This window comes from Pagrus major, chromosome 14 (genome assembly GCF_040436345.1).
Source record: "Pagrus major chromosome 14, Pma_NU_1.0".
Taxonomy (NCBI): domain Eukaryota; kingdom Metazoa; phylum Chordata; class Actinopteri; order Spariformes; family Sparidae; genus Pagrus; species Pagrus major.
Genome location: NC_133228.1, coordinates 13,975,384 through 13,986,415, shown reverse-complemented (window position 1 = coordinate 13,986,415; position 11,032 = coordinate 13,975,384). Strand labels below are relative to the sequence as shown.

At 40.7% G+C, this 11,032-nt stretch overlaps 1 protein-coding gene across 2 annotated transcripts in view; it reads right to left on the bottom strand.

The window, feature by feature from the left end:
• Positions 1-5,065: 5,065 nt before the first annotated feature.
• The window catches only part of grm8a (glutamate receptor, metabotropic 8a), a 159,137-nt gene continuing 153,170 nt past the window's right edge, over positions 5,066-11,032 (bottom strand). The window contains exons 11-13 of one of the 2 annotated variants that reach the window (XM_073480535.1): positions 8,188-8,328; positions 7,925-8,034; positions 5,066-5,832 (exon numbers count right to left, since the gene is read on the bottom strand). In XM_073480535.1, coding sequence (XP_073336636.1) covers positions 5,820-5,832; positions 7,925-8,034; positions 8,188-8,328 — 264 coding nt within the window. In that variant the 3' untranslated portion in view covers positions 5,066-5,819. The remainder of the gene's footprint in view (positions 5,833-7,924; positions 8,035-8,187; positions 8,329-11,032) is intronic. The other variant, XM_073480534.1, reaches the window with a different exon arrangement.

Here is an 11,032-nt window from a genome sequence, read left to right as displayed (position 1 = left end):
TAGCTGTCAGTGTGATGAGATGCTTGATAAACACGACCCAGATCAGAACCCTCTGACATCTGGTCTGGATATCATGATAACGGCATCCGTCAAGCCAATCGGCCACTGCTGCTCCGACGCCTCGACTCTCCATCCACACAGACGCACAATGGTAAACCATCTGTTTTTTTGTTTTTTTTCCTGCAACACAAACGCACACACCCACACATTTAAACACCCTTATTTCAAGTGGGAATAGGTGTGATTTTGCGAAGAGAGCAGTTTTTCTTCAGCCACCCACTGTTTTCTGTCTCATTGGCCACTCAGTCTGAGATTGGTAATTGAATTAGTGGGCTGGAGACAACATGGATTATTGCCTCTGTTGGAAACCATGTCCTGTAGCCTGCCCACATTACAGCAAGTAAATATTGTCCAAACGTCCAAACAAAACAAAATAATATTAGTGGGAAAAACATATGTCATGAAAGAGACAAACACAGGACTAGGTTTTGTTTTGTTCCTCTATCAGCCTGATGTCCATTACAGCTTTCGCAGTGAGGCTTTGCTTTCTCTTAACAAGAAAGGTCATTAGGTGCTCTTTTAGCTAACAAGGTCCCACAGGAACAAAGCCTAATCAGGTCACCTTTAAAAAGCCCATAATTTAAAGCTAATGTCAATGGAAGAAAAGGCCACACTCTGTTTCTTTTGTGTCCCACAATGGCCCGAATGAGAGCCGACCTAGGATCAGTTACACAAGTGTGCATGACTCATTGTGCAATTAAGATTCATTTTAATTGCTTGATTCACAAAAACCTTTTGATTGTCTATTTTTAACACCATGCTTCAAACTAGAATTGGTGTTACGCACGTTTTAGTTCAGCACCCTTGAACTTAAAATTCAGCTATCATAAACTCAACCCAGTGTCGACGCGGTTTTGCTGCAAAGCTTCAGAAATGTTTTGTCGACTGCAAGTCTCAATCCGTATAGGGGTGAGTCAATAATGACTGAATCTACAGGCTTACAGTTGACTGTCCCCTCCCAAACATGGCCGAATCAGATCCTAAAACTCCTGAACTCATGCACGATTCTTCAAACTGGGCTCACAATTGATTCTGTTGTGCAAAGTGCAAGCCCAGTGAATTAAATATTTAACTATCATGAATTGTTTAGAAGTAGTTATCGCCATAAATCTTATTTTTATACGCATAGATGGTCTTGTGAGTAATGGCATGGCATTAATCACCCTGCTTGTTTCCTACACAGTGCGCACACAGTCTGGCTGCTCTGTCTGCTGTATTACACCCGTGGCAAGTGGCTGCACAGCTGAGTGTGTGCTCGAGGGATGTGCACTCACACCTGATACACCTTGACCTAAAATAACCAGCAGCATTTTCACTTACGTCTTGCCTAAGATTTGCATAGAGATAAGGTCATTTGCATGCCGAAGTGGGTGTTTTAAAATAACTGCATGATTATGTGTATCTGCTTGAGCCTCTTCTTAAAATGAGATTTGATCACCGGAGGTTTCATGCATATAAATGTCATATTGCCAGCACCTTTGTCATGCCCTATTGTAACAGTTGTCAAATAAAGTATCACCATTTGCTGCACTTACTGACCCTAAGAAAAGTGTCTATTACTCAAATAAAATAAAAAGGAATAACATTTTTACAAAATGGGCTATGGTTGGTTTATTATCAGTCCTCCACACCTGTGCTCTGTCACTTTTGTCAGTCTGATTCACTGCTAATTAATCACGCCAAACCCACCCTGCACACACAGCAGCTGTATCACTCACTCAGTAAGTGACAACGAGGTCAGAACATCCACCATCTGGTTTCTTTCAGGAAAACACTGGAAGACTCTCAGTCAGATTTACATGTGCAATGACAAACAAGTGTCAATGGATGCGGCCCGCGATCCCCCGACACTTATCCGTTTTAATCACATTCGCTAGACAGCTAATCCGACCTCTGTTTACACGAATCAACTGCATGACAGAAAACTGAAGTTTCCGACATCTGCTTCAGATGGGGATTTACTACAATTCCCAGGGTGACTCCTGATGAGTGATGTGAAAACTCCAGAATGTGTGGAGAGTCGTGTTGATAGCACTGACAAGAGCAAAAGGCTTTCTCCACTCAAGAAAAGATGAGAGCTGTCTCATCAAGAGTGCAACATTTGGCTGCATGTTGATCTTTTGATGCTTCAGTTTGTCAATATGCTGGTGATTTAAGTCTAACATTCAAGATGTATCACAAATGCTTACCATTGATTGAAATCATGCTCGCGGCATTGCAATTTCAGTCTGCCTGTTGATCTACCACTTGAATGGATTGCCTTTATAGACATTTGTCTCTATATAGAAATTTGTATAGACCTTTATGGTCTCCAGAGGATGAATCCTAATGACTTTGGTGATCCAATGGCTTTTCCTCAAGCGCCAGCATGAGATTAATGTTGGGGTCTGGAATGAAATGTCTCAACATCTATTAGATGGATTACCATAAACATTGAGATTCATGTTTCCCTGAGGATGAATTGCAGTCACAATCTCTTAACTTTTAATCAAGTACCATCATCAGGTCCTGTTCTATAAACTGTCTGTTGAGTGTTAATTAGTAAATGTCAGCATGCTAACACGCTAAACTAAGACAGTGAACATGGTTAAGATTATACCTGCTGAACATTGTCATGTTACTATAGCATTGTCATTGGGAGCATGTAGGCATGCCATTGTTAGGATTTAGCACAAAGCACCACTTGGGCTAAGTTAAGCCTCAGCTGCTAGCATGGCCGGTACTTCAATATTTTAGGTGAAATATCATTTGATACCTTTTGATTACCAAGAATCTCAAGATGGTTTAATCGAAACGACTTCTCTACTTGTAATTCACCCCTGCCCTTTTTTTCACCTCTAGGCAAAAATATTAAAACTCTGGACTACAACTAAAGGGTAAGCAGGGTTACATTTTTCTCTGTTAATGTACAACACATAATGTTCGTTGTAACTAAATACTTCTAAGTACAAATTGAACTGTATTAATGGTGTAGTAAGCGCTTCTGAAAAAAAAGATGTTGATTGTTCAGTCTCTTTCCCAGGTCATCAAATCCTGACACTTTGGGCCGGTAATGCAACAAAAAAAGATGATATTTAAGAGGAATTTGTCCAGGACAGTGAAACCTTTCAGGACAAATGGAACAGCACCATTTTTTCTGAGAAACCAACAAACCCCAAATAGACCGAGTCTACATACTTTTATATGGAAGTCTTCCACCTTGCCTTGGACTATAGGAGAGGTTGCTATAAGCCGTACAAACCTGACTCTATACACTCTATACAAAGCAAAACAAGCATGAGTATAAGTACTTTTTAAGCACACTGAGTCTTCTCTGGTTGTATGAAATGCGCTGTATAAATTCACTTGACCTGTTGTCATGGTATACACATAAGAACTACTGTTATTGTTGGCTGGCAACATGTCTGTCTGTAAAAGGTAGTATTTGGCTTATGGAAAAAGGTTTCATGGGGTTTAGGGTCATGGAACACGCTTCAAATATTTCCTGTGCTGCTTCCAGTAAACAAGCAGATAGGAGTTCAATGTTTTGCTCAAGGACATTTGGGATTTGGCTGTTCAAAAAACATACAATGCCAGCTGCAGAATATGTAGCTGTGATTTTATGTTGATGCAGCAAGGCCATTTCTTCTCGGTTTGCATGTACTATTTTGTCTACACGTCAGCCTCGACATCAAGGGAGCATTTCATGGCATCCAGAAGAGCCGGCGAACATACTACACATGAGAAAAACCAATTCATGACAACACATCCACGGAACGTTACACCTTTTCATCTGACATCTACATGTAGGGCACACCGTCTTCGCGTGAACGGTTTGATATGTTGTTTCACGTTGCCTTCAGCGTTATTGATTGTTCCTTCTCCATCAAGAATGGACTCACTGATGCCGCTGACTGCTTCTTTCTCGGCTCACATGTATTTTTGAAGGCTGGACATCTGGTGGATTGTTGCAAGTGTACAGTGAAGGGAATTCTGTCCACTTTGCTTCAATATCTATCTCTTTCTTTCTCACTCACTGTCCCCCCCCAGGCCTTCGTTCTGACAGATTTCTCCCATCAACATTGTGTCTGCTGGGAGACCACTACACTGAGGGGGGGATGTTGGAGAGGAGGGCGGGAGAGATCTAAGAGCATTTAATGGATGTAAATAATATATAAGGTAGTGCAAATTGTGGTAAAATCAAACTTGGAAAGAGATCTATTCTGCTGGATATAACTGTGGGATTTGCACAAAATCTGGATTTATGAGAGAATCAAAAAATGTTGGAGCAGAAACAGGAACAATCTTACTGTTCTGTTACAGCAGTAACTGTCATTTTCTGCAGAAATCTAACTGAAATAGTTAAGTAGGAGTCCCATAACTACTTAAACATCAAATTCAAGGGCTTTTCAGGCCCAGTTGCCTCAAATTTGAGGACCCAATATGGCATGGTTTGAGGCATGAATGAATGTTAATTACTGTTACAGCTGAGAATTGTTATAATGAGAACTAGCAGCTTGAGAGAGAATCTTAAAAGTGTGAATACTTCCCAATCCTGCTGTGTCACAGCAATGGCAGGAACCTGCAGGAAACACACATGCGGACAGCGGAGCGTAGCATATTTACAAAAAAATATTATCAAAAGAACATTTGTCTCCCAAACATTTTCCATGACCCATTTATGTCTATTTTCAAAAACGTACAAGGCCTTGAAGGATGCCAGCACTGTAGAAAAACTCACATCACAAAAGTCATTGGGATTCATCGTCTAGGAAACATGAATGTATTTTCATGGAAATCCATTCAATAGTTGTTCGCTGGAAAAGTATAATTACTGATTAACGACGTTACCATATTCTGTTACCAGACCCTTCTGTCATCCATCCACTTACCTACAGATCATTTAAGACGGGACCTCAAAGTGATGCCTCTCAAAACAACAAACGTACAAACAGCCAACCAATCTACACATTTGCAAAACATTCCTTTATTATAAATAAATCTCCTTTTTGTATAAAAACTGGCATGCTTCAACCATGGCATTTTACAGGTTCACAACCCAAGGCTACAACCCGGTTAGCCAAGACAGCAGGAGGAAACACACTCATCTCATTAAGCAAGGGCGATCCATCAGACAACGGTGAGACAAGAATGAAAAAATCGTCACAACCACAAAAATACTTACAAGTAGAGAAGAACAACAAACATGTTTGAGTCTCATAGATTTTCTCTTACATTTCTCTTTTTAAATATCTTTTGAAAATGTAATCTGTTAAATCTCTTTCCCGGCCCCACCTTTGCCCTTTTAGATATAATGTCTACATGGTTTCTGAGAGTTTTTTTTTTTGTTTTTTTTATCTTTTATCTTTTCATGTTTTTTTTTTTCTTGTTTTTTTTGGGAGGTTTTAATAGTTACTCTGTCCACCACAGTGTCCTGTGGCATGTCACTTTTTTCATGTTGTGTCTTTTTTTTTTTAAAACAGGTAAGTTCATGGTAGGACCAATGAGTTGTGAGCAGCGGGGAAGCAGGCACACTGACTGGCTGTTTATGTGGTCCCACCTCTCCGTGGTTTGATGCGGAACAATACAAAATGTCTCATGCTTGGATTCCATTGGGCGCTCTTGTCCGTCCGCCGGGTCTTCGGCCGATCGGCCAAGAACGACGGCTCCTCTTTTCGTTTGGCACTGCCCTGAGACACGCCCCCCCCCCCCACCTTCTCCTTCTTCTTCTTCTGTGGTCCCTTCAAATGGCATGATTGCTGTAGCTGACATATGTCGTCTTAGTTGATGAAGCTGCGTGAAAAGGTGGAAAAAAGGAAAGGAGTTGGAGGGAGGTGTGGAGAGGGAAAAATAGAATGGAAGCAAAAAGACAGATTGGAGGAATGGAAGGGGGAGAGGGAAGGAAACAGATTAGAAAGAGCAGCTGAGAGCAGATTTTGCTACAGATGGTCACGTAACAGTGTCACGTCCACAGTCCACCTGAGTTGTTGGAGCTTTTTGTCAAACCCATTATGTCTTGTGTCCCCTCAAGCGTTCCATGGTAAATGTCAAAGTTTTGGCAGCGACCACAGGCGTCTAACTGCGCCATTGTTATACTCTGATGCTTTCATAAAACCCTTTCTGCCTTTCACTCGTGTTTCGCCATCACCCTGCTGGAATAATGGAAAAAGTCCTTGATAAAAAAAAAATAAAATATAACCTGTATCAAAGAAATGAGTGTTGAGTGCATGCAGACTGGAAAAAAAAGCTTTTTATTGATATTTTCTGAAGAGCACTCTTAAGCAAAATGTCAAGTACTAGAAAAAAGAGTAGAGGCTCGGGTACTTGCATTCTGCCTGTCACCATTATATAAATAAATTGTTGCTCAGGCCATATGGAACTTTTTGCAAAGAGAAGTATGAGAAGGCAAAGTAACTTTTGTCTATTGAATGAACTGTGACCTGCTTTCTTCACTCATGCTAATAAAGTGCTAATACCTCTACATCCAGGTTTTGCAGACTGCACAGAAACACTGAGACATCCATGTGTTTATGTGATTAGATACAAACCGTGTTTAAACGCCACCTACACCCGCAGCTATTAAGAGAAATGCACACATATACACACGCCAAAGGACTTACAAATCCACTTACATTTATAGATTGATGGAGGCTCACACAAAAACATGCGTGCAAACACACACACACACACACACACACACACTCCTGTCATTTCATCTGCAGATTGCTGACGCAGGAGAACCAGCTCGACACAAAATAGAGCTTTGAAGTGGATGCAACGGTGCGTCACTGTCAGAGCACGGGGAGAACGCACCATGCTATTAAAAAACTGTCACGTTTGCAGCTGTTTTGCCACGCAACAAAAAAAGTCAGGCGTGAAATGAATTTTTTGAATTGGAATTAAACTTTTACCTAATTAAGAGCTAAACAGAAGGATCAAGCAGGCAGAAATATACACAAAGGACATTTTTTGTTTGTTTGTTTGTTTGTTTGTTTGGATGGTGCTACTCCATCATGACACAGAATTAACCCCATAATAATGCATTATAATGAAATACATATATATTATACATGAATATTTCATATTCAGTAGTATTCAGTTTTAATCTCTTTGAATGTGTGTGTGTGTTATTGTGTATGTATATTATATGTTTTTTTAATGATTTTTAGAAGTAAAATGTTACTGCACTTTAACAACTGATGATCTTAAAGGGTAACTCCACCAATTTTACACATTAAAGTGTGTTTACAGGTCTTGGGGAGTTCTACTGCATATGTGGAAAACAGTAGTATAAACCCTTTTGTGGCTCCGGAGGAAGCTGAATGTAATTGATACTGCACATTGCCTCCAGTGATGTCACTCAGTGGTGGCATTGTGGGTAATGTAGGCATCAGGTTTTAATTTGATTAAAATCGATAAAGCAGAACCAAAGATATTAGCCATGTTTTATTTCATGCATTCTTCTTCCTGTTAAAAACTCTGGTGCCTACATTACCCACAATGCAACTAGCCACTGAGTGTCATCACTGGGGATAATTTAGCAGATCCCATGCAGCTTCTTCTGGAGCCACAAAAGGCTTTATACTGCTTTTTTTCACAATGCAGTAGTACTTCCTGACACCTGTAAACACACGTCAATGTTGAAAATTGGTGGAGTCACCCTTTGAGATCCTCAGGTGTTACTTTAAAGAGTTACCCTTTAATATTTAAGTTTTACATTGTTGTACATGCATTTCTAATTTACTCATTCTGTATACTTTAATCTATGAATCCACGTGTTCTTAAGCTTTAAACGAACTTCTGTAATAAAAAAATCGCTCTGTTGATGTAGTAGTTTTATTTAGTTTATTATATGTATAATTATAAAAATTTGGTGTTCTCTTACTCACTGTTGGTCTCCATGCTCTCACATAGTTCGGTCTTGACCTCTCCATTGGGCCGGTCTCCTCCCTTCTGGGCCAGTTTCCCTGACATGGTGGCGGCTGTCACAATTGCCTGTATCATCATCCAGGTAGCCATTGATTGGAAATGAGGAGAATTAGCATGACTGTGTTTTCCTTCTTTATTTTAATTATATTCCACAAAGCGTACTGTGAGATTTATTAGAAATTAAATAGAACTAATCAAATGGTCAATCGTCCACCTCACCTTAAAGCTGCGTTTTCGTTTGGGTACGTTCTGCTCGGGATGGAAGAGGATGATGTAGACCTTGGGCATGTAGAGCATCCCCAGAGACACAGAGGCAGACAGGCTGAGAGAGATGGTCAGGGTGGTAGTTTGGATATACATCTAGGGAGAAGGGAGACACAGAGAGAATGAGTTAGAGACAGAGTCATTTATCACATTTCAAGATGTCAGAGATAGTCTGTGTAATCGTCCAAATACAGAATACGTCTGACGAGGGAGAGAGGAGGACAGATGGGACAAGGTGGGAAGACAGGAAGCAAAGGATTGTCTAACGAGAGCGAAATTAGCAGGAAAATGTGTGCAGTGACAGCTACAGAGACACGCAGGCAGGTAGATCAAATGGTATATGAAATGATGGCACCGATCAAGTCGCTTAATTGCCCGTGTGCTGCAGAGCTTGTCTCTTCATCTAAGAATGGGAAATGATTCTTGACATTTTTTTGGCAAGCTGAAACACCAGATGGGTGTGGTTTAATGCAAGTTGAAAGTGATAGAAATGACACTAAATTGACTTTCGGGCATGTTTGTCCTGAGAGTTTGGATGGAGTTTGGCTCAAATGAGCAGTACTCGAGTCTAATGATAGAAAATATGTTTGGGATAAACAGAGACCTTCGCCAGGATGACTCATGACGAAGCAGATTTTTGAATTTACAGTGTGTATAACTATGACTTAGTAAATAAGAAACTGAACTGAGCACTGACTACTGATGTCTTCTGATGCTGTTACTATAAATACTATCACTGGCTGGCTGCTCGGCACAAAACCTGAGAAAAATATAACATTGTGTTGAAATCTGACAGGACACCATGACCTCACTGTCAACAGGACCCATCTTATCAACATCTTAGAAAAACATTTCACAAAACACAACAACATTTTGTAAAATTTGTTCCCCGAAATGTTGTGTTTTACAAAATGTTGTTGTTGTTTTTTGTGAATTGCTGTTGTGTTTTAAGAAATGTTCTGGTGTTTTGCCCCTTAGGGCCACCGGAGAATAATTAAGTAAAGAAACAGCATTTTGACCATTTCAGGATGATAAGAAATGTTTTTTGGGAAGATTATGGGATGGTGTTGAAAAAGTTAGTCTGCAGCCCAGTACATGAGACACTTCCAGGAAGAGAAAACATAGTTTTTTTCAGAGATTGAACTGTTAACGAACAGTTTAGGGCGAGTTGAGTTACTGCAGCTCTGCTGTCAAACAGACAGACAGGCAGTCACATACTGTTCCTTGAGGGCACTAGTTAGAGGGTATAGACACTGGACTGGAAGACAGATATGATGACGCTAAGCAGACAGAACTGTTATGTACATCCTACTAAATTTAACCACTTTATTACACCACTTCAATTCTGCAGAGTAAGTCGGAGAACAGTTATAATGAAAGAAGAAGACACTCCGGCAGACACACATATACACACTGCAGTGGACGGAGCACTAGTCCTCAGGTCCTTAGTGGGCTTCACAGAGTAGTTTGGAGGAGGACAGACCTGACACAGCTGACAAGCTCTCAAGATATGGAGCTCATCAGGAGAGAACTGTCTGCAGCGTACTGAGAGAGACAGACAAAGGAAGGAGGGGTGAGACGGATGGAAATATGGGAGGGAATAGTAGAAATGTAAAGATGAAGTCTGGAAGGGAGAGTGATAGCCAGGCATGGGGAGAGGAGGGAAAAATGAAACAAAAACTGATGTTATGAGATGGGGCAAGAGAAGGGGAACGTGACTCATGGAGACTGATGAAGTGAGAAAGAGAGCGAAAGAACAGAAAGACAACAGTGCCCAACTAGACTGTCAAAAAGTGCAGAGACGCACTGATTGAGACAGTGCTGGTAACTGCAGTCTGACAAGAAGGAGAAAGTAGAGCAGAAAGAAAGTAAAGCTGCACTGTTAACTTGGTCGTGACCGCACACCTTAAACAGTTTCTGTACACGGCAATTGTACATTTGCGACATACAGCACAGCACAACAACATACAAGAAATATACATATAGTATATATGTCAGACATTTTATCTTAAAACTTTGCAGCTTTTGTCATTTGGATTTTGAACTTGGCCAGGGGCTGGGATGCCTTGGTTCCCACTTTTGCCTGCCAGTGGGCAAACATAACACCCAGGCATCTGATTCGGATGCCTCCTGGGCACCCTCCTTTGGAGGTTTTCCGGGCAACTGGGAGTAGAGCCCAGGGTGGACCTAGAACTCACTGGAGAGATTACATATCTCATCTGGCTTGTGAACGCCTCAGGTTCCCCTGGGAGAAGCTGAAAAGTGTCTCAGGGGAGGGCGACGTCTGGAATACTCTGTTTAGCCTGCTGCCACCTGACCCCCGATGAGTGGAAGAAAACTGATGGATGGATGGACTTATATTGCAGTTTTGATAATGTTATAATTAATTGTGCAGCCCTACATACACATACAGTAAGTACAAAATGGATAAGCCAAATGCTCACATCCTGTGACTAAATCATTTTTAAACCATGACATTCTTGGGACAAAAGTAGTAGGCACGGTATGCTTAATTTTCTTTTTCTAATTTGGTAATTGAAGCCAGAATTATTTGTAGACTGTAAATGCTGTAAATATGCCTCTAGAATAGGTTTTATTTTGAGAAAAACATTAGGCCATTGGTGGAAAATTAGAAAAGGACATTATAAAAACTAAAGCGAATGTGACCTCAGAAGTTACTGCCCAGAGCTACCCCAGCATGACTGTTTAACCAGAATAGAAATGAATAGTTTTATTTTCTCTGAAAGCAGTAAGTAATACGTAACATGTCAGCAGAAACACATCCTTTGGGAAAAGGTGT